Source organism: Astatotilapia calliptera, chromosome 23 (assembly GCF_964374335.1).
Source record: "Astatotilapia calliptera chromosome 23, fAstCal68.1, whole genome shotgun sequence".
Taxonomy (NCBI): Eukaryota; Metazoa; Chordata; class Actinopteri; order Cichliformes; family Cichlidae; genus Astatotilapia; species Astatotilapia calliptera.
Window position 1 is genome coordinate 12,452,711 of NC_137443.1, and position 26,308 is coordinate 12,479,018.

The 26,308-nt window shown below is 42.4% G+C and overlaps 1 protein-coding gene across 6 annotated transcripts; it reads left to right on the forward strand.

Moving 5' to 3' along the window:
• Positions 1 to 297: 297 nt before the first annotated feature.
• tcf3b (transcription factor 3b) lies at positions 298 to 25,398 on the forward strand. Of its 6 annotated transcripts, none has more exons than XM_026158822.2 (21): positions 298 to 870; positions 3,634 to 3,730; positions 5,592 to 5,664; positions 10,362 to 10,435; positions 11,058 to 11,130; positions 11,654 to 11,694; positions 11,894 to 12,026; positions 12,511 to 12,557; positions 16,364 to 16,460; positions 16,544 to 16,644; positions 16,904 to 16,997; positions 17,124 to 17,182; positions 17,759 to 17,834; positions 18,286 to 18,347; positions 18,508 to 18,705; positions 19,424 to 19,535; positions 19,681 to 19,828; positions 20,096 to 20,152; positions 21,223 to 21,452; positions 21,547 to 21,698; positions 21,830 to 25,398. In XM_026158822.2, exons 2-20 carry the CDS (start codon positions 3,656 to 3,658, stop codon positions 21,690 to 21,692), a joined length of 1,896 nt encoding a protein of 631 aa, XP_026014607.1. In that variant the 5' UTR covers positions 298 to 870; positions 3,634 to 3,655; the 3' UTR covers positions 21,693 to 21,698; positions 21,830 to 25,398. The 6 variants fall into 6 exon arrangements, with proteins under 6 accessions (XP_026014607.1, XP_026014608.1, XP_026014609.1 ...); XM_026158823.2 differs by having other exon boundaries at positions 19,427 to 19,535; XM_026158824.2 differs by lacking the exon at positions 20,096 to 20,152.
• The last annotated feature ends 910 nt before the right edge of the window (positions 25,399 to 26,308 follow it).

The following is a 26,308-nucleotide window of genomic DNA, read 5'->3' on the forward strand; positions in this document are numbered from 1 at the left end:
AGTAGTACACAATTACAGAAATAATCGACATATGTAAAGCCGCCGTTTAGAAATGTTGATTTTTAAATAAATGGAAAAGCGTGCACACCAACCGCATAAATAAAATGATGTCAGCGGGCACGGAGCCCCCTCAGCCAGCCTCCCTGAGCACACAGGGAAAGTGAGCGTCAAGAAGAAGGCGGCCCCTAACGGCCTTTCCGGCCGCGCACTCGATTCCCTTGCTGTCAATCATGAACACACGCGCTCCCATTGGCTGAGCTCTTTCGCATTTATCGTGCCATCTCGTCGAGCTGCTGCTGTGTAATCGCAGGTAACTTTCTTACGATAGCCTTCCGCTGGGTACGCTAGTGCTCGTAGCGCTCCCGTATTTTGAGGCTTACAGATACCGGAGCCCAAACCAAGCGTCGCGGGTACAGGTTTCCCGTGTTTCGAGTACCGGAAAACGTTGAGTGTGTATTTTCCCCCTCTGAAAAACAGCCCATCTCCGAAAGGCGTTTGAAATCGGACACCGCTGGCGTTGAGGCCGTCACGTTTGTGCGGAGGGATACGTTGTTGCGTCTGACAATGTGGACGGAGGTGGTGAAGATGTCTACGAGAAGAATGAAATCATCTCAGTTGTAACAACAAAAAAGGAAGACGTGAGATTAGTTACTATAATAGATTTGTTTGCACACAGACTTGTTACAGAGAGGCAAACACGTGGGCGCTGTGTGGAAAAAACAGGCTTCCCGGGACAAAAGGAAGACATCTACTGTGCTCCAATGCGTTTCATGCACTGAGGTCGAAATACTCTTGAAGTTTTATGTTTTTCTCCTTGCGAGTCTCCGCTTTTCTTTTTACTCTTGGATACCAGACACACGGGGAGGAGAGGTAAAAAAAAAACACACTCTGTACACTTCGTGTTTCGGGGGAAGTTGCACGAATTCGACGGCTTTCATTGACGCGTATTTTGACGCCTGCAAATTGTCGAAAAGTTTTCGGGAATGTGTGGTTAAAGCGGGGGGATGTAAGTTTTTGTCTGGTTTGAGGTGGCGAGCCAAGTGTGTGATGGTCTCCGCATCGACCACAGAGAGAAGGAAATTACTCCTTTGTTCTGCAAAAAGAGCCCGTTAACGTTAAATGTTCGAGCTGCCCGACGAGCCTCGGTTTGTTTTTTTTGTTTTTTTCCACCGTGTGCCTTAGCCACTTTAGCTCCGAGCCACCGAGGGAAAATATAAAATCTTTACGTTGTCCAGCATTTTGGCTGAACTTTGTGATGCGTACCGACGTGTGTTTTCCAAACAGGCCGGGAAAAACTTTCCATAAAATCCCTTTGGTAGCCCTTTAAACATTCCTTTATGGAAGTGTCTGGCCACCAGCTAGACTTATTTTATTGCACATTTGGCAGGAAATTCCTCATGCTCCCACCCCCACCGTCTCTTCCACTCTGCTCCCTCATAATGCACGATTGGACCCTAATAACATGCGAAAGAAAGAGCTTTAGTATCTGTTGCATGAAGTTTGGAGCCTCGCTCCTGTTCTGGGCGGTCAGGGCCGTGGTACTTGTTTTACACACTGATTAGACGTGTAGTTTGTTGGTCTTGTGGACGATGTCACCGCGGATCAGAATAAGCCGTGAGTGGGTTTAGCTGACAGTAAAAAAAAAAAAAAAAAAAGAAAGAAAGGAAAAAAAGAGAGGGGGGGGGAGGTTGGTCCCTGGATATGGCCTAGCGGATCTGATCAAATAATGTGCAGCCTGCATCCTGTGGTGCACATGTTCTCTGGCATTGTTGTAAAACTATTCCTATTAACGTGTTTATGGCGTGAGGCCCCAACATCCGTTACTTTCATGCAGTGTTTGAATCAACAGTAGAACATGCTCATTGTGTTCTTGTAGTAATAGCATTGTTATAAACATGTTATAGCCTTCCCCCCTTTATTTTTGTTTTTTTGTTTTTTAACAGCAGGCTGGATTGGACACAACCTCAAATGCTTGTTTCTTGGCTAAGTAACAGGGACCTAATTTGGCCTATCATTGTGTTTGAAAGCCAAAAACTCGGGAAGCTATCTAAACCCAACTCGTTAGGGTTTATTATAAAGTTTAAGTGGTGATTTGTTTTCGGTTTGGCTCAGTGTTTTGTGATAACTGGAAGTGCAGTGTCCTTTTGTGGAGAGTGACCTGCCTTCTCTGCCTTGTGTGGGTGACAAAGACCCCCAATGTGCTTTCTTCAAATATTGATCCAGCACTAGCTGAAGATGCCATTTTGTTAACATTAAGCCCCTCCATGTGCTCTGCTCCATTTAACTCTGTGCTAAAGTCATTTTTTTTTAGCAGCGTGTGTGTGTGTGTGTGCATGGCAGATTTTCCTTTTGTAGGGCGTCTTATTCTAAAAGTTTGGGATGGCAATGACAGCCATATTTCTAGCCTATTTACACTTGGGGCAGTGTTTTGTGTATGCTCACTTCCTTTCCTCGTCCCAAGGTTAAATTAGTCTCACTTGTTCTGCCTTCTCTGTACTGGGACAGCAGTGTTTGGCTACCTTTGAAATAACTTTTCTCGTGTATGCAGACAAAGGATTTAGTTAGACTTTTTATTTCTTAAGAAAACTCCAAATTTGCCCCGTGTTTACATCACACACTTGCATTTCTCCAGGATGTGCATCTTTCTTGTTTTTGTTTTGTTTGGGGTTTTTTGTTATTATTTATAACATCTGTTTATGCTAGTGCTGAATTGGAAAAGAGGCTGTAAAAGTACACCACCTGTTGGTTTCCGAGTGCTTCTGTTCTTCCAGTTGCTTCCCTTACCCCCAGTTTCCCTGTGAGGCGTAGAGAAACACCGCTCGGCATCAGAGAGCGGCCCTCAGGCTTGCGTTGGAATGCAAAACACTGGGTAAATCCAGTCTTCGTGCTCACTGTGTCATTTGACAAGGTCCTTTCTGAGTTGACATATGGTAATTTGGTAATGACGTGTTTGCATACAGTCATTAGCTCTGCTTTTCACCCCTATTTCCTTGGGCTAACAATAGTCCCAATTATGTCTGTAATTGTAAATTCTTTTATGTAGCAATGATCGACATATGGCTGTGTTATTTGCCAGGGTTGCGTAAAATGAAAGACTTTTTTTTTTTTTTTTTTTTTTAAGTCATTACTTAGAAGTGATTTGACTGAAGGCAGAGTATTCATCACTTCATGGCGGTGTCTCCTCCACTGCCTGGATGGGAAGGCAATGTCTGAGGGGAAATTTGCATTTTTAAGTAGACCTGCCTATGGTGTGTAGTGGTCAGTAGGTTTGTGTTGTCCTTTTTGCTGTAGCTAGCCCATGTTTCATTGAGTTATTTCCCAAATATGCAACATTTAAATAAGACCTGCATATAATTTTCATATTTGGGGAACTTTTTGAATTAAAAAAAAAAAAAAAGGTCATGAGAAAATTACTTTTAGCCAAATTGCTGACATACTGCACCCCTGCACTGGTGTCTAATGAGACAGAAAAAACCCGCCAATAAAAAAGCGTAAGCGAAGGGGGTGTGAGCTAGACAAAGTAGGATAGTTTAACTCATCCTTTGCCATCATCTCTGTTTAAGAGGAACATGTAACTTCTTTTTGTGTTTGCTAGCGCCATTAAAATCCTGTATCTGCAAATTTCTCTCGTAGGGTTTATTAGAAACTGAAGGGTATGAACGAACAGCAGCAAAGAATGGCTGCAGTGGAAACTGACAAGGAACTCAGCGACCTCCTGGATTTCAGCGCGGTAAGAGAGCGGGCTCTGGGTGGCAGTGGTAGGTGGGTGGCTATGGGAGGAGGAGAGTGCGATACAGGTCTGGGCATAGGCGGAGGTCAGAGGGATGTGTGATAAAGACCAAGGGGGGGGGAAAATAAAGCTTAACGTTACAAATAGAAATGTTAAAATCTCTGTATAACGGCCTCTCTGTCAGATCAAGATATTTCATTCTTGGCATCAGAGTAGTGCAGGTAAAAGTCATGCTGTACTCCAGGTGATGGGTGAGAATAAAGTCACACTTTAGGCTACCCAATTACTGAGGTGATGAGATATAGGTTACGAGGAAGTTGATCGTCCTGCCGTCAAACAGAATCCACTTTAAAATGTAAATATTGAGTCAGGAGCAGCTACAGGAAACGGTACAAATAATCTCACTGCTGTTTGTGTTGTGAGGAGGTTCTTAGGGGGAAATATTGTGATAGAAGACCGTGGCTGAGCAGACAGCTTCCACCTTTCTTATTGTCACATTTTTAGTCTTTAAGATGACATTTTCACAAAGATGCTGTGAGAGCTATGCTCCAGACATTATCTACAAAGTGGATAGAGGAATTCTGTTGAGCTTTATTTACCCGCGTTTCAGTTTATTGTGAAGCTTTTTTTCAGCTGACATAAACATCATGGAGCCCCGGTGGAGCTGTGTTAGATTTTTCTTTTCTCCTCAATAACCCAAATAGCTGGCGAGGCTAAGTTGCAAGCCCTGGATAATTATTATATGCAAAGAATAATCGGTAATTCCAAACTCCGACTCTCAGTGAGCTGTCGTTAGCAGACGTAATGTCCTATGAGATTTTTTTCTTTTTTCTTTTTTTTCCCCCAAAGTTGAATTGATGTTGTTTTGCTACGGCAGAGAACAACAGAAATGTATTTTGTGTGCATATGTTATTAGTAAAGCACCATTATAATGCTGTTTGTTGCAGTTAGCTGCTTTGTTTGTGCTAGAGTTCAAAGAAACTTAGCCTATGTTCTGAGCAGGGCTTTGTCGCAGGTTTCATTGTTAGTCACTTGGGTTTGTTAGGAAAGCCCAGATTGATCAGCTGCCAATTTGTATCAGCAGATGTTTTGTTTAAATATGACATTGATAATTGGGTGAGAAACTGTTGAACGTTACACAAACGAATTTCCTCCTCTTTGTTTATTTGTTGTCTGCTCATAGGAAAGCAAGTGAGATTGGCCGTGTCATAAAGAAAACTAAATGTGTATTAGGCAGTTAAACGTAATGGAAGAAAAGATGGTCTTTTAATCAGAATCTTTGGCTATGTCATACATTTAAAAAGGAAAAAAAATCACGTGCGGCAATGGAAGATTGTGTTATTCTGTCCTAGTTACAGGCATGTTTGGTTTGTACAGCAGACTTTGGCCGTGTCACTGAAAGATGGTCCTGTGGTAAAACCCAGAGTGGCTTGCTGACATTATTAACACACGTCAGTTACGTCATTATAGTTTCATTTCAAAGGGCAGTATTTTGTATTGTTTGGGGTCTAACTTAATTAGACTGTTTTATGCGTTGTTTGCCATAGAATAAAACTTCACTTATGTTTAAAATCAATATTTATAACTTGATAGATTTTTAGGTTTTTCTGTTGATGCTGAAAGTTATAGATGGTTAAATCGAGTTTTTTGTTTTGTTTTTTAAAATCCCCTTTATATCTCACTTTAGACTCATCCAAATCTGAAATGCCTGTAAGGTGGAGGGGGGTGGGGAGGGGTACTCACAACTGAACGATGTGTTTGTGTGTGTGATGTGATGTTAGCCATTAGTGAAAATAGGATGTGTGAAGTGTGCCATCATTTTCCTTGTTACTTATGGTATCTCACTGCTTTTGTCTTGTAGATGTTCGCGCCTCCAGTAGCCAATGGGAAAAACAGAACGATGACACTCGCCAGCTCTCAGTTTGGTGGATCAGGTAAGCTTTTCGGCTTGATCTCACTGCATTTTTCTTAAACTGTATTAGTTTTGATTCGTGCACCGTTCTTAATCTTACCACTCGTTTTTTTAAAATTGACATTACGGTGGCTGAATGTGGGATTTGACACGGCAACATTAAGCAAATTTGCTGTTAAATCGGTGCTCTTTAACGGTATTATAAATGTAAAACTGGAGTAACGGGAAAAAGAGTTTTTCTTTGTAATTTACAGATGACATAATGGAGCACACACATTAAAGGTCAACCCTCTGAGGTGACGAAAATTTCTAACCTAACCTTTGTGGTATTTATCGTGCAGACAGTTTCAGTTTTATTTACCGATGTTTTGAGATCTTTTCCACTTCCTTCGTATAGGTAAATTTTATTTGTGGTGCATGCTGCTCTACAGAATTTCATTTGAGACTGTAGCTATATTTTCAGAACTGACGTCCCCCCCCCCTCTCTCTAATCCACAGACTGAATAGTTTTCATTGGATCAGCCTTCTGCCAAAGAAAAATGTATAGCAAAGTGTTTGTGGTTATATCTGTTTACATGTATTACACTGAGTAATGTAATGGAAGCAGTCCCAGGAAAAAAAAAAGATGTTCACTGAAACCCTGCAGCCTGTTCTATGTCTGTTTATCCATTTTCGTATTTGTTTCAGTTTTAAAGGTGAAACTATCCGCAATTAAACCACTCAAGCACCTGAAGGCTTTGAGTAAGCTTTTTTCTCTTCCTGAAGGTTATTAGTAAGTCATGTTACTTTCATTCCTCTGTCACCCTGCCAACCTGGTGTGTGAAATCGAGTCACACTCCCCAGTGTTCCCCAGAGTGAGAACTTGGCCACTGAGGAACAAAGGCAAAGAAGGGGGCTTATGGACTTGAAACGACTCCCCCACCCTGAAGTGTAAAACACTCCTCCCCCAACACAGCACAGGGCTCTTACCCCCACTGATCTGCAGGAAATGGCTTGAATCTGAGACAATGTCCCTCACCCCCAGCTTGCAGCCTCTTAAACTGGCCCAGCATGCAGAGAGTGGCCAGAGTGGGAGAGAGAGCTTGTTGAATAGAGGGATCAGCCTGTGGAAGGCAGGATTCTGTTTGTTTCTATTACAGCAGGCAATTACTAAGCAGTGAGGAGTTAATTCCTCACCCCTCCCCACGTCCCAAAGTGTGACCCTCGGTCATTGAAACCCATTTTAATGTGATACTTAAAGCTGCCACCTTTAACATTTTGGAGATCGGCAGGTACCCTCTAATGGCACTAGAAAGCCAAAAAGCTAATGTGCAAATTCCAGCCTAAGAGGTTCTCGTAGATCTGTGTCGTGTTATAACACGCACAGTGCACCGACTACAACGCGACTATACGAGGAAACATGTTATTAAAACTACAGCATTAAATGAATGTGCGTTATTTGTAGGTGGAATGGGTACATGTGGCGTTTAGTTGTCTCTTTTTGTTTTGTTTTTGAAGCTTAGCCACTGTAAGGGAAACAGTACTGCATGGCTGTGGGCCAGGAAACCGACTTATTTTCGAAATGATGTCCATTAAACCACAACGCCTATCTATGACGTCACCTCGGCGGCTTGTCTATTCAGGGATCCAGCAGCGCGGGAACGGCCGCAAGTAGCCCAGTGGCCCACCAGACCACCTCTATTCATCAGCACAAAAGTGCTCAGAGGGGTGCTAATTGCATTAGGCGTCCTCCCTTCCTCAGTGGCCTGTGTGTGTGTGTGGGTGGCTGGGTGTGGGTGTGTCGAGGAGAGTAGAGTGGATGTTAGAGGAAAGAGGAGAGGATTGGCAAGAAGTGTGGGATGTTTAAGAAGTAGGGGAGGCAGAGTGTGACGGTGTGGTGGGAGCTGGCCAAGCCCACAAGCCTTCAGGCAGGCGTCCCCTCTGTCACCTCTGCAGCTGCTGGCAACGTCTCCAACCCCCTTCACACACACACACAAACACAAATACAGGGGACGTGACAAGCTCGCTTTCCTCAGATCACAACAAACAATTGTCACATGTAGCCTCTCTAGGCGGCTAACTGGCTAGCTTTGCATTTACCTTTTGCACCTCAACTTGTCCGCCTGCACACAGCTGCAGGACTGTCGCGTACTGTAGTTTTCTGTACTTTACTTTGTCGCAGCAGGAAAATCGAAGCCCTCAGAAAGGGGAAATCTCAAAGGCGAGTGGCTTCCTCCTTCAGCTAAATTAAATGTTTTCAGAGCTCGCAGCTCTTAGAAAGTTTGTGGCTCAGTGAATAAATATTTTTCTGGGCTCTGCTTGTGAGTCAGTATTTGCCTTGCTATGTTGAGTACATTTGCACTGGTCATGCCAAAATCTAGATGGACGTGATAGAAATCCAGAGAACCTGTCGTTTTCATGCTAAACCTTCGACTTATTAATGATAATCCAGACTAATTGTGTGTTTAGTGGTAGTATTATTTGCTTACTGAAAGAAATTGAAGTAAGTAAGTGCAAGTTTAAATAATTTTGATGGCTTATTTTTTCAAAAGTAAAGTAGTAATGGTCACATTGCCTTTCTAGACTGAAAATGGTTGAAGTTTGATTAGAGATTAGATGCATTAATTGGCATGAGCTTCATTTCTTAAGTACTCTGTTGCTGTCCTTGTGTAACATTGGAAGGCCTTGTCAGTGTAAACGCTGAGAGGAGACGCCAATGTAAGGGTTTAGTCAGAACTGTTTTCATCGTCATTTTCTTTCAATTAGAAATTTTATTTGTTTTTAAAAAGGTGAATAATTAAATAATATATTACTGATGTACTTCAGTGGGACTTTTTGTCATTATTAGTGATTACAAATACCACTATAGAAACACTGAAAAGTATTCTTCTGGCAAAATGATCAAATGCAGCACAAACAAACGGCGTGCTGTCAAAGAACGTAAGGAAATGTGTGAGCACTGCTACCCAGTAGCATTATCATGACTACGTGATGTCATGATGATCAATTACAGCAACAGCTGATAACAGTTGATAGCTACTATGTTCACTGTTTGTTTTTGTGCTGGACGTAAAAATATTTATGGCAGCATGTGGAGCAGCACAATAGCACCTATAATGTAATACACGGTTTATTCTAATTCTAATTTAGTACCACTGAAATTTTGTTTGACATGAAACGTGACAGGAGATTAACAACAATAGGAAGATCTCTCTTCTGGCGTTGCTGGGCTCTCCTAGGCGTCAGTGTCACCTCGGCAGCTCTCCACCTTTGTTTAATTGCCTCTGAGTTAATTACTCCACTAAGTGTGAAACAACGTTGTCAGACTTCTCCTGCACAGCCGTGCTTTCGCTTCATCCTCTGCACCCCCGTTGTCCAAATGGAGGCTTCACAGGCGGATGAGTGGGGTATTGAAAATAGCTGCGAAGGTGAAGTTACTCTCTCAACTCTGTGCAGAGTGCAGGTTATTGTCGACAGCGGCGATGCGTAAATGTGTGTCACCAGTTACTTTTCTGTTTTTGTGAAAATACTCATGGTCTAACAGCAGTTTTGGATGACGCTAGAGTGTCTTGAAGTGGAAAAGAGAAGTTGTTTGAATGAAAATTTGCAAGGCTAAAAGCAGACATTGTTGAGTCCTCTCATCTAGACTAGATTTTTGTCTCACTAATTTGGTACTACTTCTGCTGGCATGGAGCTTTGGCTTAAGTGTCTCCATTCAAAGTCTGTCATCTTTATTTAGCGGTGAGCTCATTGCTGACGTCCTGTGCCATCGGACATGGTTGACGGTGGAGCTGCGCTTTAGTAGTGCCATGGCCTTTCGGCACAGCCGATCTTTTCGGATGCCCTCTCCTAGCGGCTCGCCTGATTCTCCATGCCACTGGCATCAGCTCCATAGATCACGGCTGTCGCAGCGTGTGTAGGTGCTTGCACCGCTCTGTTAGTCTCATCACTCATTCTCGCTCGTCAGCCGGGCTGCTGATCTCACCCAGACCCCTCTCACTCTTGTCTCTTCCCCCCCCCCCCCCCCCCCCCCACGTCCCCTTGCTTTCTCCTTCCACTCGCTCGCTCTCTTTTGCTTTCTCACACACATTTTTTTAATTAGGCAAAAAAAAAAATCAAAGACGAAATATGAATATTCATAAGGAAACCGCATTAATATGCACAATTATGCAAATCAGCATGCAATTAAGCCTTGTGTCTCCAGAGAGCCTGGATAGCATTAGTGCATAAGACAGGGAGAAGGGGATGATGGGGGTATTTTGGAGTTTTCTGCTCCACCAGTCTTTTGGCTGTGTTTTCTTTGTGCTCCGCATCGGCTTTTTCTTTACCTAAAAAATAGCATTTCAATTTTTGGCACCACACATTGTTTGTCAAATTGACTGGGTGGAATTTAAATGTGGTTTAGATGACATGTTACTCTCTCAACAATTGGATTACATTAGAATGCTAATGGTAAACGTCCTGTTATTTAGTGAGCATAAAAAACAGCATGTATCCTACGTGTATCTTTGGAAAACGTTTAACATAACAGAGAATTTGCTTTGATCAGTGTGAATTCTTTGGCTTCCTTATGAAATGCCGATTGTGGCCACTTATAGTCATAGTCAAAACCGTTCATGTCTGTAATAATGCACATTAAAGTGGTTTAAGGTTCTTCCCTTGGACTGCTCACTTCTTCTAGTATCTAGTTTGTTTGGACTAATGCCGTTCCTCCCTACCTTTCATTGTGTGTCTCTGCAGCAATAGACGAGCGTAGCGGCTCTGGGTCTTGGGGCTCCGCGGAACAGAACAGCCCCTCGTTCAGCCAAGGACGGGTAAGCTCCAAATGCATACACTCGGCCTCTTCAGTCGCTCATGACTTTAAGTTTGCAAAGCTTTAACACCAGATGCCACGACACTGTCACTCACTCACATTCAGTTAACCGCTGCGCCATAGATGAAAACACAAACGTCCTATCCCCCAACCACAACTACAGCTTAGTACTTTCTCATCTGTGTGCCATATGCAATTTGAAGCTGTAGTTTTACGTTCTACCTAATAACTTTGGCCCAGGATCCTGCATTGGCAAGCTCTCTGGTAGCCCAAACCTCTGTCGAAGCCCACCGGTAATTGCAAGCTTCACATCTACCATAACTGTCTTGGCACAACTCTGTGTAAATACAAGGAACAGGGGGGTGAAATGGATGCAGCAAGCTTTGATTACCACAAGTTGATAATTAAGAAAGTTGGTTTGATTCCCTCGAGCTGATGCAGATTTGTTTGGCATGGATCCTGTTAGACAGAAAAGCAGAGGGAGGGTAAGCGCTAAGCCACGCAGGGGTGCTAAAAAGATGTAGCTGGCCATGTAAGCGTGTTAGTCTATATGCCTGAGGTTAGTGTCTGCCATCCTTGGCCTTTTATGGTTAGTCGTCTTATGTGTGCCATTGTTCCTACAGGGTTATGGAGAAGGATCCCACTACAGTGAGCACGAAGCCTTGTCCTCTCCATTCATCAGTTCAGGGATTGCTGGTATGTTCTGCTTCCTTTAAGTAAACTTTGATACATGTGACTTTTATCTGTTTAAGTTTTAGCACTTGAGTCGTATCAGTTTACAAAATATAAAAACGTCATCCTTGGTACCAGATGAATGTTGCCTTGTCAAACGCCAGCTTTAAGAAACTGATGGAGACCGATTGGACAGTCGTGCATATATTTATGACCATAGAGCTGTCTTCTGGATGGCAGAATGTGTATGTATATGCATATGTTTATATCTGTGTGTGAGTGCGTGTGTGTGTGTGCTCATTCGTTGAGTGTTGGGGATGTTGGGGTATTGAAGCAGAAACCTTCCCTAGGGTTTTGTCTGGCGGGCGGCTTTATGCAGCTGAGCGTACTGAGGGGAAAAAAAGGGAGGGCATCTCTGGACTTTTTGTACTTTAGAAAAACCTACTTTTCATTTGTATTAGCACAGTCCATTGCGTCTTAATCTGCGTATACAGCTCAGGGTTTCACTTGAATTAATGTTTAAATGTCCATCATGTTCACCTCACAGGTAAAAATGAGAGACCACCGTATTCTTCGTTTGGAAACCAGGTATGTTTAACTGCGAGGATACATGTGTGACCTAATTTCATGTAGTTTGCCTGTGTGTAAGACGCCCCGTATTTTCAGTTCTCTTTTCATGTCGGGCACTTTGAATTGACAACGGTCTTGGTTTCTTAGAAAAGAAACCATGCTTTCCCACGCTTCTGTGTGGCTTATTAGTAAATCTTATCTCTCTGTCCTCCCCTAGCCTGGTTTTCTTCCTAGCGACATTGCGATGCCCAGCCCAGATGCCATGTCACCCTCTGGTCTGAAGTCTGGCTCTCAGTTTTATCCTTCATATCCTAACAACCCCAGGAGAAGGCCGCCTGAAGGAGCCATAGGTACGTCATGGGGCATGCAGTGTGGCTACTAAGTACTTATTTTTTGTATGTGTGTCGTTCAGGATTAATTCATTTGCTGATTATTTATTGACCATTTAACTGCGTTATGTTCGGTAGCTCCAAAAATGGTGAAAACTGTCCGTTACAATGACCCGTAGCCCAAAGTGACGTTTAAAATGTGTCGTCAGATCATTGGGACCAAAACGGTTTTCTCTTTGTCGTTCTGTTGAACATAAATCTAAATACAAAGCTACAGTGTATGCACACGAATGCACTTTGGCATTTCATTCAAACTGATGCGCGTACAGAGCGGCAAGCACTTGCTGCATCTTGTTTGTTTTTTTTTTGTTTTTTTAATTATTTTTATTTTCTGGTCTAGCTTTAAAAATACAAACATGCTAACATGACATGTACCCTCACTTAGTCCGTATTTGTGTTCCTGCCTCTTAAACATTTTCTGTATGTCTCTGCTGCCTGTATGTAGAAACCCAGCCAAAGAAGATTCGGAAACCCCCTGGCCTGCCGTCCTCGGTAAGAGCTTATTTCTGCTCGTCTACACCGCTCGCAGCCAGTCCCTTCTCTCGCCGTCTCTCTCTCTCTCTCTCTCTCTCTCTCTCTGCACACACACACTGCTGTCCTCGCTCTGCTTGAACAGTTCTGTGACAGACAGGGGTAAAGACCCTCTGCTCAGTCAGACTCTTAGCGAGCTGACAGTTAGGCAACTCAGGCCCCAGTAAACATCATCACTGTGGTTGTCTGTATAGTCAAGTGGTTTCAAGTGGTTTTCTGGGTTGATTGTCATGTAGTCAAGTAATTTTGCAGGCTTTTAGGTGCTTTGTTGATGTCTACATACCTTTTTCTGTAGCCTAGATTGAATGATACACTTTGATAGAACACGTGGTTCGCGGTTTGCTGACGCACAAATTGCACAAGGTTTGGGTCTCAAGTCTTGTTTTCTGATGTAGTTCAAGGTTTCATTGGTTTTATCGAGCTCAAAGTCAAACAAATATCAGTAAAATATTGTGAATTTGTCTTTTTCTTTTTTTTTTTGCACCTTTATAGTGTGCAAACAGGTAGATGTATAGCTAATTATGTAATTATAATAATTCTGTCCAAAGTTTGAATTCTTTACATGACAGTGTCTATGTTTTAGTTCCTCAATGCTGGGCTACTTGTAACGTTTGAGCCTGGGAAAACAAAACAAAAAGGATGAAGTTGTGTTTACATTTCTTGTTTGAACATATTTAAAACTGAGAAATTGTTGCTCGAAGGTAAAGAAGTGTCTCGCAGGGCCCAGACTGTACTGTCACATTATAAGAGTTGGCAGCTGCTGATGCAGCTGATGTGAGGATGATGGCAGCCAACCATAGCTGGAGATACTAGTCATTGTTACATGTTTGAATATACAGTCAGTGAATGCTGACAAAGAATTTTCTCAGCATGTGCTGCTGTTACTCAGACTAGGAATCTTTTTCATTATGTGTCTTGTGCAGTGATTGCAGGTTATTTAAACTCAGAAACCTGGTCGTGTGTGGCTTGCCTGTGTTGCTGTTGACTCTGTCTTGATGTCTAAGCTGCTGGTGGATCATCAATATAAAATGTTGCCACTGCACAAGCGTCTTCTGACTTCGAAGATGAACATATCCTATGCTATGAACACAAGCAGAAGAAAAGATTAAAATCAATTTCTCAAACATTTTTAGCCATCTTTGCCCTATTTTGTTTGTTTTTAAAATAATCTTATTGTATGTTGCGTAGATTTTTATTCAGGCGTTCACTCAGACCAAGGCTGATAGCGTTACACGCATAAAGAAGGCACATTCAAAGGCTTGCATGTCTGACAGGGTCCATACAAGACGTCTTGAAGTGTAGTCTGACAGGAAATTCAGGGAGACTTGAACAGAGCTGCGTTTTGACTCTTAAGTTGACTTACAGTCTGTGCATTGATTAGATTGGTGTTTATCAGATTGACTCTGAGTGTAACTATGGGAACAGATCAAAGTTGAACTCGGCGAACTCTGTGCTTAGCCAGATTTTTTTTGATTTCTTGTTTGTTTATGAAATTTGCTTCTGCTGCCATCTCCCACCTGTGGGTGTTGTCGCGTTGAAGTGGCTGCCGAAACCTCTACGTGCAGACAGGCTTCGCCAAAGCGACTACATCACAGAGATGGAGTGTCAACGCTCTGTCTGGTCGAGGCCCTCTCTCTCTCTCTCTCTTCCCACTCTCTCACTGTCTGAACCTCAGTCAGTCCCCGCAGCGTGAACGATGGCTGCGTGGTTTTAGTGCGAATGATGAGACTTCTGTGTGTGAACCCCCCTCCCCCACCTCACCCAGCCCTCTGCCTACGCCTCACCACATGATGGCCTGGGTGGGCCTCCCCCTGTGAGTGACCCAGTTGTGAGGCGCAGTGCTTGTGAGGCCTCTTAGCCCCGTGTCTGAGCCCAGATTAATGATAGCTGGTGATGATCCTGTGGTCTTTCCTTCTTCCCACACTCCTCTCTTGCCGCTGTTTTATTTATTTATTTGTTTGTTTTTAAACCACCTCATCAGCATATTCTACTTTTCTTTATCCACTTGAGTTTCAGAAATCGTTTTGCTTTGTAAACGCCATATCTCAATTGCCCTCGAGCTAGCTGACTTCAGTTTCCCAGCGTTACCTGCGCACAAGATCCTCTAACCGTGCAAATCGTACGCCTCTTTTCATGTGCAACAAACAAAAAACATGGAGGAGCCTCTCTTCTGCCCCCTAGTTGTCCAGTATACTAACCACAAACCCCTGTGGTTGAATAAAGCGCTCTGAGGTTAGTTTGATGTTAATCTTCATCTACTCCCCACCCCTTGCCACAAGCCGCTTTTTTTTTTTTTTTTATATATATCTGTGTGTGTGTGTTTTTTGTTTTTGCTTTTTTTTTCTCTCTCTCCTCCTGGTGTAGAGACCTTTACACGGTCATAACCTGAATTACATTAAACCCCTATTAGTTGAGGATTTTACCCTAGCAATCCCTTTCTTCCTGAGAATACAATTATCCAGCAGCACTAGTCATTGTGTAGTCCTGTGTTCCCATCTAGAGCGGCAGGATTCACTCGACATTGTTCCCCGTGAAAGAACAACTCAAAGCCTATTGTTAAATGAAGCCATCTCCATCATGTTTTCCCCTGAATTAACCGTGATCATTTTAAATCCCCTGTTTCCTTCACACTCCCCTGGCCATATCAAGCTTTGTTTAAGTCATTTAGATTACCTTCTCCTGTCCCCCTCAACACCCCTTATCTCTCTACCCATTTCATAAATCATCAGGGCCTTCATTTTTTCCCCCCTCAGTCCTCCCCCTTGCCCCTTAACCACCCCCTACCCACTGCAATCTCTCCCTCTTTCTCTCTCCCTCTCTCTCTGTCTTGCTGACTGGATCCCAGCCCCCATCTCTCTCCCTCTCTTCTCTCCCTCTCCTCAGCCCAGCTGCCTGTGGAGTTGGATGTGGTCCAGGAACAGGCAGATGGCTCTGTAATTAGAAGTGCATCTCTCCATTCCCTTTCCACTTCTCCCTGTTAAATCAAATTACAGAAAAAATCCCTTCTCTGGATTAGCATTCTTTGCAGCATAGCCTCCATTCTCTTTCTCTCTCCCTCTGTCTGCATGTAGTACAGAGGAGGAGAGGAAAAGGAGGACTCAGTGGTGGCTGATAGTCTGGAAACTGAAGGCGTCTCATGTCCGTCTTCTGTTGCTGTGTTCGGAGGCCTAGCATCAGTGGTCGTTTGCAATATTTAGGAACAATGTGCAGTTGAATTCTTTAAGGTGCAAGTATTTAAAATGTCTACAATATTAACCAGAGCTGTTCTTTGTCATTTTCAATCCTCTGACGCTCTAGTGCGAGTTTGAGGACATAGCTTTTGGATTGTGCATGGATGGGTGTGTTGGCTCACTGAATGCATGGTATGTGTGCGAGCTGATACCGAGTGTGTTATAGGGAGGGGCTGCAGGCCAGGCAGTGCGATGTCACTGGGGTCCTAGGAGCTAGAGAGGAAGTGCTCACTGTGCACTGGGATCTAAGCCGTCGCTGTGCCCAGCATGCCATGGCCACTGTGTTCTCCTCCACGGGCGAGGAGCCGGCCTTCCTCCTCCACCGTTGGCAGACTCCCTCTTGCCATCTTGTGGTCACTTGGCGCTAGTGTAATTAAATGGTTATCCATAGCAAAGACGAGATGGATCAATGCCACAGTACTTCATCTTTCGTGATGGCTCAGGATTCATAGTAAACCGCTAACACACATGAACGCTGGTGTGTATTGTAGTGTTGTATAACCGTAGTCCAACTGTTTGTCACGTCTCTTTGTTTAGGTGTATGCTTCCACATCTGGTGACGAGTATACCAGAGAAAATGGGGGATATCCTGGTGCTAAGCCTGGAGTCTACCCTACCTCTTTTTACTTGCAAGGTAACCTTTCATAAAATATTACTATTGCCCTGTAATCTTCTTTGAACTGTTTTCATATTAATTCCAAACATTTTTTTTCTTAGATGACCCCTGGTCATCTTCTGGCTACTCTGCCATGCTGGGTAATTCCCCTCACATTGGACAACCAGGCTCCTTTTCTGCAATCAATCCACAGGACAGGATGGTGAGTAGAAATGGCCTCAATCCCATGCTGATGGTTGATGTTGTGGTAACATCCACATAACAACATGTAACAACAGTAGAAGTCATCGTGGTTTATTTTAAACGTGCTGTTAATTGTTTGGGTACGGCATGTTGAACATCCATTCTCAAGGCGCCAAGTACACGATGCAGATTGGGTTATTTTTTTTCTGTGAACGGCTTTTGTGCTTTATGACACTACCTGTATCCCAGAAACATCACCCCTGCCTCTGTCCCCACAGAACTATCCTCTGCACAGCAGCGAGGTCAACGGCTTCCACTCGGCCCCGACCACCTACAACCACACGCCCACCATCAACGGAGAAGGCATAATGGGTAAAGAACCTTTGAAAAGAGCGCGTCGCAAACTTCTCCGTCACTGGTTCGACGGCTACGTGGTCAGACTGAGTTGTTTTTTCAGATTAACAAGTCATCTGACTTGCATTTATTTTATCTCTGCAGCCAACCGAGGCACCACAGCTGGCAGTTCAGGAGATGAAATTGGAAAGGCTCTTGCCTCAGTGAGTTCTTTTCTCTCTGTTTGTTGCTTTAAATTAGTGCTGGGCAATAAAACACTTTAAATAATTTTCCCGAGAGTTTTATATCCTCTAACGAAGTGAAAATCAGCAGTGATGGTAAATTCTGTTGGAGACATGAGTGGAAATTCAGCTCGGGGAGTGTCTGAAAATGGCAAAAATGTTAGTTAGATGGTGTAGGATTATTTTGGATATAAAGAGTTTTATCCTAAACAGATTGATTGTTTTAAAAAAAAAAAAAAATATCCTGAAGGGGGAGTGAAAAACCAAAACAGCTGTTTTTTGGCTTCAAGTGGCATAGTTAAATTTTTATAAACCCTTCTTGAATCAGTTGTTTTGCTGTTCTGCTTACAATAACCTGGGTCCTTAAGCATTTCCAAGGTCATGACAATAAGAAATATCTAACCATTAGATATTTAATGTTATTTATTTTTGTTTACTTTTATTTTTTAGAAGAAGGTTTAGACATTAAAAGATGTATGGACATGTTTACCTATGAGTATTTTTACCTTTTGAACCCAGGAGATTGAATTTGAAGTTTTTATCTGCTCATACTTTCAGATTTACCCATCGGACCACAACAGTAATAATTTCTCCTCAGCTCCATCTACTCCTGGATCTCCTCAGGCCATCGCAGGTACATTCTCTCATACGGTGTTAGTACTTCAAAAAACTCACAATAAAAGATAATCTAATTAAAATGACAGATGTTTAAGTTTATCCTTTTTTGAAATATGTGGAAAATTTGTATCAGTTCCGCATTGTGCTGATGAACCTCAAGGCTGTGTAGATTTAGCAAATCAAAAGGTTGGTAAACTGAGTTAAGGTGGTTTTATCTCTGCCGTGCAACCACAGATTTGGTTAATGAATCGGCGTGAACTGGACAGTACCTTAATGAGTACAGTTCATTTCACTTGTTCAGTCTGACCCGATTGCATTTTTGTCATCGAAGAATGAGTGTGTTGAACTTGAGTGAATGTTTTCTTGTGCGTTTTTAATGTTATTCAGCAGAAAAACGTGTCTGCAGTGCCACCTGGTGAAAAGTTGAGAAATGCTACTTAACCGACACCCAATATTTCTCCCTGCAGGACCTCAGTCTCAGTGGCAAAGACCAACCACACCCAACTATGAAGGGCCACCACATGCACTGGTATGCCAAAATATTTCTCTGCTTCATCAATCGTAATTAAAAACCTAACGTTGCCGGTATGGGTGTGTTCTTCTAGCCTTTGTATGCCGTTACTTGTTTTAATAGTTGATGTCCCACCTTCATCTTGACAGCTTAGCACATCTTTCATGTATTTATACAGCAGAGTAAAATGGAGGATCGCTTGGAAGAGGCCATCCACGTGCTCCGTAGCCACGCTGTGGGCCAGGGCCCCGGCTTAGAGGGCGCCCACTCTGACATGCACAGCCTGCTGTCTTCAGTACACAACGGGGGCCTCGGAGGCCTCTCTCCGGCTTTCCCCAATGCAAGTCTTGCCCTCAGCAACAGACATCCCGCAATGGTGAGTCACCTGCTCTGTTCAACATGTTTTCTTTTGTTTTTAAGAGAGGTGTGGGCTCGTGATGCTGCTTTTAAACACAAAGCAGACAAAAGTCCTCGTCTAAGCATTGGCGCGGTCTACGTTTTCATTCATAGAGATTCAAATTGGGTACGCTCCTGAAGAGGCTGTGTCAGTGTCGAGGTTTAAACGAACATGCTCCGGTTTTTAAAACATGTTAGAAAACTGAGACGTGGGAAATGATTTACAATTAGGGGAAAGTTTGTTGTGTGTTTAATTTTATGATGCACAACAAATTGTCCTTTTGAACAGATAAATATTTTCTATTTTCCAAGAAAGGATTTGGATTAAATGGGGGGGGGAAAATCAGTCAGAAAAATTAGTCTGGGTTTTATCTCCACCAGAAACAAAAAACCATCACAGTGGTGATGCTTTGTGCCATCTGCTGGCCAAACGGTGTACAGCAAGAGTTCATTTTATATACTTTGTCTCAGAGTTATGTCAAACCAGTTCCAAAAAATATTAGCAAATAAGTTTGTTTTTTATTATTAATGTCAAAAAGTATTCAGTTATTTTCAATATATGTCATGTCAGTTTTGGGTTGTTTTTTTTTTTTTTTTTTTCCTGGATTTCGGTTGGGGGGGGGGCTTTGTAGTCTGTGTATCAGCTTTGCTCGATCTGTCCTCGTGAGTCTATCGTGACCGTTCTCCACCTTTACCAGCAGGGTGGGAAACATGAGGAGCCCACAGGTCTTCCTCCCAGCAGCACTCTCCTGCACGGTCATCACGCATCTGGACCCACACCAGCAGTAAGCCAGCCAGAAGGCTTTACCAGTAAGTTTGATTAATGATTATTAATTATAAAAATGTCTATTTTACATGTACACAGATTTCTTTTGGACTTCATCAGCTTCCCCGGTGCTGTATGCACTCCTGAAACTGAAAATATTAAAGCTTCGCGCACTGTGTTTGTCCGTAGGTCTCCCGGGTGGTTTGGCTCGTTCCTCACACTCCTCCAGCAGCTCAGATATCAAAAGAGAAGACAAGGAGGACGATGAAAATTCATCTGTTGCAGACAAGTCAGAGGAGGAAAAGAAAGACACCAAAGCGGCACGCAGTCGAACAAGGTAAGGTCCTTGCACGTTTAGTCTTTTCACCTCAAACTTTAAAAACTTTGAGCCTGATTTTTACAGAATTAAACTATTACTTTGTCAAACAAAGGTGAGGATCGTTTTGTCACTAAGAGAATATAAAGGGAGTCAGCTGTCACTTTTATACAAGTTTAATTCATCTCAGGCATTTCTTCTTTCCTGTGTTTCCCAGTGATTGCCTAGGCTCTGTTAGGTTTTTAACGATGTCAAACTCCCCCCTCGCCCTTCATGTCACATTTTCAGAAAGGAGGCGTTGACCCTCCAGATGCTCTCTGGCCTTTCAGACCAGAAAGATGATGAGTAAGTTTCTCCAATAGAGAATTAATTTCTAATGCTTTGTGGGCTCTTGCCAGGCACCACTGAGCAAACAAATGCCGCTGGAGCTGATGTCTAAACGATCTCTGCTCGACAGAGTCGTCACAGTATTTCTCATTCTGAACTTTGCTACTCATTAGTCACCATTTCTGCACAGTTACCACCTGGAAGTTTTGAAATTTGAACACAAAATGCTTTTTAGACTACAAACAAATGCAAGGATGAAACAATAGACATTTATCCCAAGTCCAGCATCACAGTAATGAACAACGCTGCACAAAATCCTAAGAAGTTCGGGGTTGTAAAGGTGAAGGCTAAAGCTGCTTACCATGCTTAGATTCTTACAAGACATAGATTTTAAATCTGCTAACACTTCACACACAGCAGAGAATGTTTTTCTAATTGAACTTGTGTGGGATAAGCATTTTAATTAAATGATCATATGAACTGCTTCTTCAGCAGTGTTGGGAATTGTTTCTTTTAAAATGAACTTTTGTATTATGAGGTTAGAGCCCTTTACTAAGGTGCATTTGCAGGATCAAAAAGAAAAAAGGCCTTGTGATTCTTTGCGCCTGTTGGTTATGTTGTCCAGAGGCCGTTAGTCTGTACACAGTTTGCATTTTGCATTTGTTTGTTTTTTTGCCCCTTTTTTTCCCTCCACAAATTCAAAGTGATGCAAATAATTCCACAATGTAAATAGTGTTCTTCCTCATTCACATATAAACTGCTGGCTTATAATGCAACTCAAGTGTTGCATTACAAGACACATGTTGCCCCCAGCACTTTTCTTCAGTAATGTTTTCCCAGCACTTTAACAAGTCTGCTTAACCCTCTGGAGGCAGGCGTTGCCGATTTGCAACAGTTAAAAACTAACAACCCGATTACCCCACATACATATTTTATGAGTTTTTTTTACTCAGAAGTACCACTGCAGGACTTGGATGTGCATTAGCAACAGAAAGTTTAATTTGAGCCTGAGAGGGTTAAAACTGTGAACTGGTAGAATGAGCACTTTTGTTTTGTAGTTTCATCCTTTCATTTTTGCTTGAAACCAGTCAGGAAGACGATGAGGACCTTCCCCCTGAGGTGAAGATGGAGCGCGAGAGGGAACGACGAGTGGCTAACAATGCCCGTGAGCGCCTTAGGGTACGGGACATCAACGAGGCATTTAAGGAGCTTGGGAGGATGTGCCAGCTGCACCTCAGCCACGACAAACCTCAGACCAAACTTCTCATCCTTCACCAAGCTGTTAATGTCATCCTCAATTTAGAACAACAAGTCAGAGGTCAGTTTGCATGTACTCTTATGGATGAAAATCCCAGCTTTGTGGACCTCTGTCGAGGACTAAGAAGGCTCATTTCTGTGTTCATCTTTCTCAGAGCGTAACCTAAACCCAAAGGCAGCGTGTTTAAAACGCCGCGAGGAAGAGAAGGTGTCTGGGGTGGTGGGTGAAGCACCCATGCAGCTCTCAGGAGGCCATCCTAGCATGGGTGGAGATGGCCACAATCCAGTTGGCCACATGTAACACCAGGTAGGCCCAAAAGACTCGTGTTAGAATTTAACCTACTTGCAAGTATACAATACCCGCAGTCATATTCTATCATTTGTGTGTTTTGCAGGAATGTCGTTGCATTATGTCATTGTGCTCCTTCCTTTTTCCAGATCTGGTGGTGTTTTTCTGGCTGTCAGAGGATGTGGCCTTAACAGATTTCTTCCACCCGTTATTCTCAAGTGTGTGTGTGTGTGTGTGTGTGTGTGAGTGAGAGCGTGTGTATGTGGACATGTCTGTGTATTGTCCGTTCAAATTTCAAGATGCACACTCGTACACACATGCATACTGCCAAAACTGACACAGCCTGTTTGTCGCACTCCCAACCATGACTACAAGCTCAAATGTGAAGAACTGCCTTTTTTTTTTCCTTTTCTTTTTTTTTTTTTAATTACATGTAAACTTTTTTTCTTTTCTTTTTTTCCTGGTTTCCACATGATGATGATGATGATGGAACACAGGAGTACTATTTTTATTTTTTTGTCCTGCCACACATTGGGGCTTCACACACTGCCGAGAGGTGCTCTGGTGGGAGTGGGGGGGGAGAAGAGAGAGAGAGAGACCTAAACAAATGATTTGAATCAAGGATTTGTGCCTAATTGTTACATGTTTTCTATTTGACATTTAAGCAAATTGCTTTACATGTGAGGAACATTTATTGTGAGGGATTGCTTATGTGTATGAGCAATTATTTTTAATGTATGTCATTCCCAGCGTGATGGTACAGTCTTACATATGTTATGTAACCAAGCCCATAGTTGAAGTTGAACTGTCAAAATTATTTTCTTCGTGCGTGCGTGTGTGTGTGTGTGTGTGTGTGTGTGTGTGTGTGTGTGGAGGTTGGGGAAAAGGTCACAAGGCAAAGGTCACAGTTTTGACAGTTGAAACGCAGCTTGAAGCATGAAAGACGGAACTCTGACTTAGAGACAGTCTCTGGCCGGAGCCCGGTCACATCACACGAGGCATCTGGAGACTTGGAATTGAAGACTTCTCCCTTGAAGACGATAATCTATCCAAGTGGGAGAATCTGTCAACAAAACAAAACTGTTCTTCCTGTTTGTTGACCACAAATTCAAGTGTTACTCCAGTAGTTGCTTGTTATCGATCCAGGTTTTTGTACCGCTTTATGTACTAAAGCATCCACAGACGAAAGCACAGTCATGTAGTTTTAGGCTGGACTTTGAGTGTTGACCTGTTTCACGTTTCAGTCCCTGTGAAAGTCTGTATGAAAGCCATTTGAATTACTCGCTGAGTGAACAGCGCCCTTTAGTGCTGTATCTTTGAAGTGGTTTTGATGGTGCCAACAGACTTAACGGCTCGAATATTTCCCCTTAATTGAAGTTCAGCAAAAGGAGAAAAACAAAAATTACAAAAAAAAAAATTTAAAAAGAAAATCTGGGTTTCTACAACGGAGGGATCTCATCAGTCCACGGGCGTTAAAGCAGACGAGCTTCTGTGTAACCGAAGCTTTGTTTCCTAAATGAGCATTCCCACTGAACTGCAGCCCTTCACCTTTCTCCTGAGTAAGTGTGTTTTCACGTTTCTTACCGAGAGAAGTGTGATGTGTAAATTCACTTCATACATTATTCTGTTTCATTTTTCAAAATTAAATATATATAAAAATATATATTTTTTGTTAGTCTATACATTGTAGATTTTTTACATAAATGGCAATATTAGTTTGAAGTTTAGAGTGTATTGTAGATGAGCTGTATAAGGGGATATTTGACATTTAATTCAAAATTGAACTGGGATGGCGGTGGAAAAGGGTTGACGGGATGACAAATGGAAAATGTTAAAAGCGTTTGGTGTGTCCTTTTATTCCAGTTTTAGTTGTGAAGCGTCTCATCAGCTACCCAAGAGAATTCTTTCTGTCCATTTGGGAGCGCGTGGGCAGAATCGGTGCCACGGACCTGCTGAGGCATTCTGACCCCAGCAGGGGGCGCTGGAGAAAAATGGGGGAGGGGATTTTTGTCTCTAACAGTAATTATGCAACTGGTTTTTGAATGTAGCTACCATACAAATGTGGATCGCCTTCATTTTCAAAGTTGTGTTCCTGGGTTTTGTCAGTACCGTGTAATAGTTTTCACTTCACTCTTCTTTGTTTCTGATGTCTGTCCTCAATCGAGCGGCGCTTGGCGTGCAGCTCGCTGTTCAACTTCCTGCTCGTTTATTTTGGAGGCAGATGCCCGTGTTTGGGTGTAAGGTTAAGGGCAATATGGAGAACAAAAACAGTGTTATTGTGATGTTATTCCCATGTCATGTCATGTTGTGAATGGCTTCTTTTTACCAACATGTAATCACAAATGGGAGGTGGAGCATTTTGTGTGTTTAATTTCTACAAAAAGAGATGAAGAAAAAGACCTATACAAATCAATAGTGTGGCCTTTTCATTCTCAAGACTTAAGATGTCATGATGGGAGAGTGATGCCTTATCAGTGCCTGAACTTGTATTTTATTTTATTTTTTTCATTTAAGACAGTTTTTATTTTGTGAACCATATCATTTCATTTATCATGGAGATTAAAGAGGTACTTGTTCATTCCCCCACCCTCCCTTCTCCTAATGCTTTTTTCAGTTTTCAGGAAGAAGTTTAAATGGTATAAAGAGATTTTTCTTTCAGTGTATCTAGTTAAAATAAATAAATGTTACATAGATCTTGTTTAGTTTTTATTCCTCTTTTTTTCCCCTGAAATATTCAACTGGATTGTCCAATCTGCTGTGTTAGTGAAGGTCACGGGTCCAGGTCCTGAGTTTTCTGTCTGTCCTGTATTGCTAAAGCGTGGCAGGGTTCAAGAGGTGCTGCTTCTGACTCTGCTTGTCTGCCTTTGATGCACAGAAACCTGTTTCGGTATGTGCTGCATGGTGTCGGCGTGGACAGTTTATTTTCAGGTGTAAAGACTTTCTGCATTGTGGCGTCCAAGCCCTTCGCTGCAGTGACTTTCAGTATGTGTCGTCACTAGTGACAATTTTAAACCCCAACCTTTCACTCTTCCAGCTCTTTGATGGTGTTGATGGTGACTCTTGGGACATCCTTGATCACTTAAGTCAAAAAGTTGTGTTTTGAAGTTTTGTCTATTGTCACATGATCAATCTGTGTACTGGATACTGCGATGGCAATTCCAAGAGAAGAATCGGATTAGATGTAAATTAGTATTCCCTGGGCTGGACTTCTGTGGCGGGGGGAGCTTTTTCTTTCTTGTTTGAAGTCTTGATATAGACACAGTTTGAAATCTGACAAACAAACAGCCACCCCAGTCACTGCAGGAGCTTGTAAATGTTTCAGCTGATGGGCTTGGACTTGTTTTGTTCACACGAGAGCATAATTAAAAACTTTCTTTCGACAGTTTTGTCACATCTTTGTTGAAATAAAAGGGGGTTGGACCATTGAGTGTTAACGACAGGCACAGAGCTTGACATCTTGGAGCGAGGACACTGTTGACTGCTGGTCCTCAGAGCGCCTGACTCAGCCTGTCTCTCTCTTACATATATATATATATATATATTTACATATATAAATATATATAGTTGAGAACTGTCCTGTAAATAACAGTAATGTAGCAATAAATGTGCCATTTTAATAACAGATTATACCTTTTCCAATGTCTGGCTTTTGAATATTGTATACATTTAAAAAAAAAAAAAAAAAAAAAAGGAAAATAAAGGAAACCATTGTAATAAAGGGTTAAATTAATTTGTCCATATTTTCTATTGCCAATATTCGGACAGGGTAAAAACTCACTCGAGCGCCATCAGAATGCAACAAAGGCGCCACGTTAAAGAGCAGATGTGAGCCGTTACTGGAGCTCTGAAGCCAACATGTTTAAACAGCCCTCTTTTGTAAACGCAGGTCTTTAAAATGGTGGCCTGAAACGACCCTGCACTGCTGCACGCAACCGCGGATGTGGTAGTTATTTTTAAACAGGCAGAAGAAGAGACAGCCCGGGGTCCTTCGCGACAAGAGCAACTACGAGAAGGTCACAATGGTTCAGAAAATATTAAATAAAATCATCGGAGCCAAGTACATAGGTATTGCGAGGACGTGGTAAGTTAAGAGGTGGAGCGGGTTTACGGGGGGTTGGTCCTGCTTTTTTTTTCTTTTTCCTTAGCCTAGCTGGCTAGCTGTTTGTTACCATAGAGATGCTTTTTTTTTTTTTTTTTTTTTTTTTAATGGCGAACTAAATGGCTGAGTGTTACAGCTGGGTTGGTTTACAGCTCAGTTAGTGATATGGGAGTCAAGGTTTATGTCTGTTATGCTATGATACATCCAGATCCTCCCAGTAAGAACAGAACCGCTCATACTGGCCTGATGGAAAATAGTGTACATGAGAATTATTATTATTATTATATTTTGTTATTTTTGCATCAAATGTAAGGATTTCCCAGTTTTTCATACTCTTAATTAAACCGGAATGTTTACAGTTACTGCTCGTTAACCATTTACAACATTAATATTATCCAGTTTGGATAACTAATAACAGGAAATCCTCACTCATTGTTTAGTAAAACTAGAGTCAAACTGATGTTTGTGTACCTGTATTAGAGGTAAAAGACTGATTATAGGCCATTAAGAGATTGTGTTTTCCAAAATA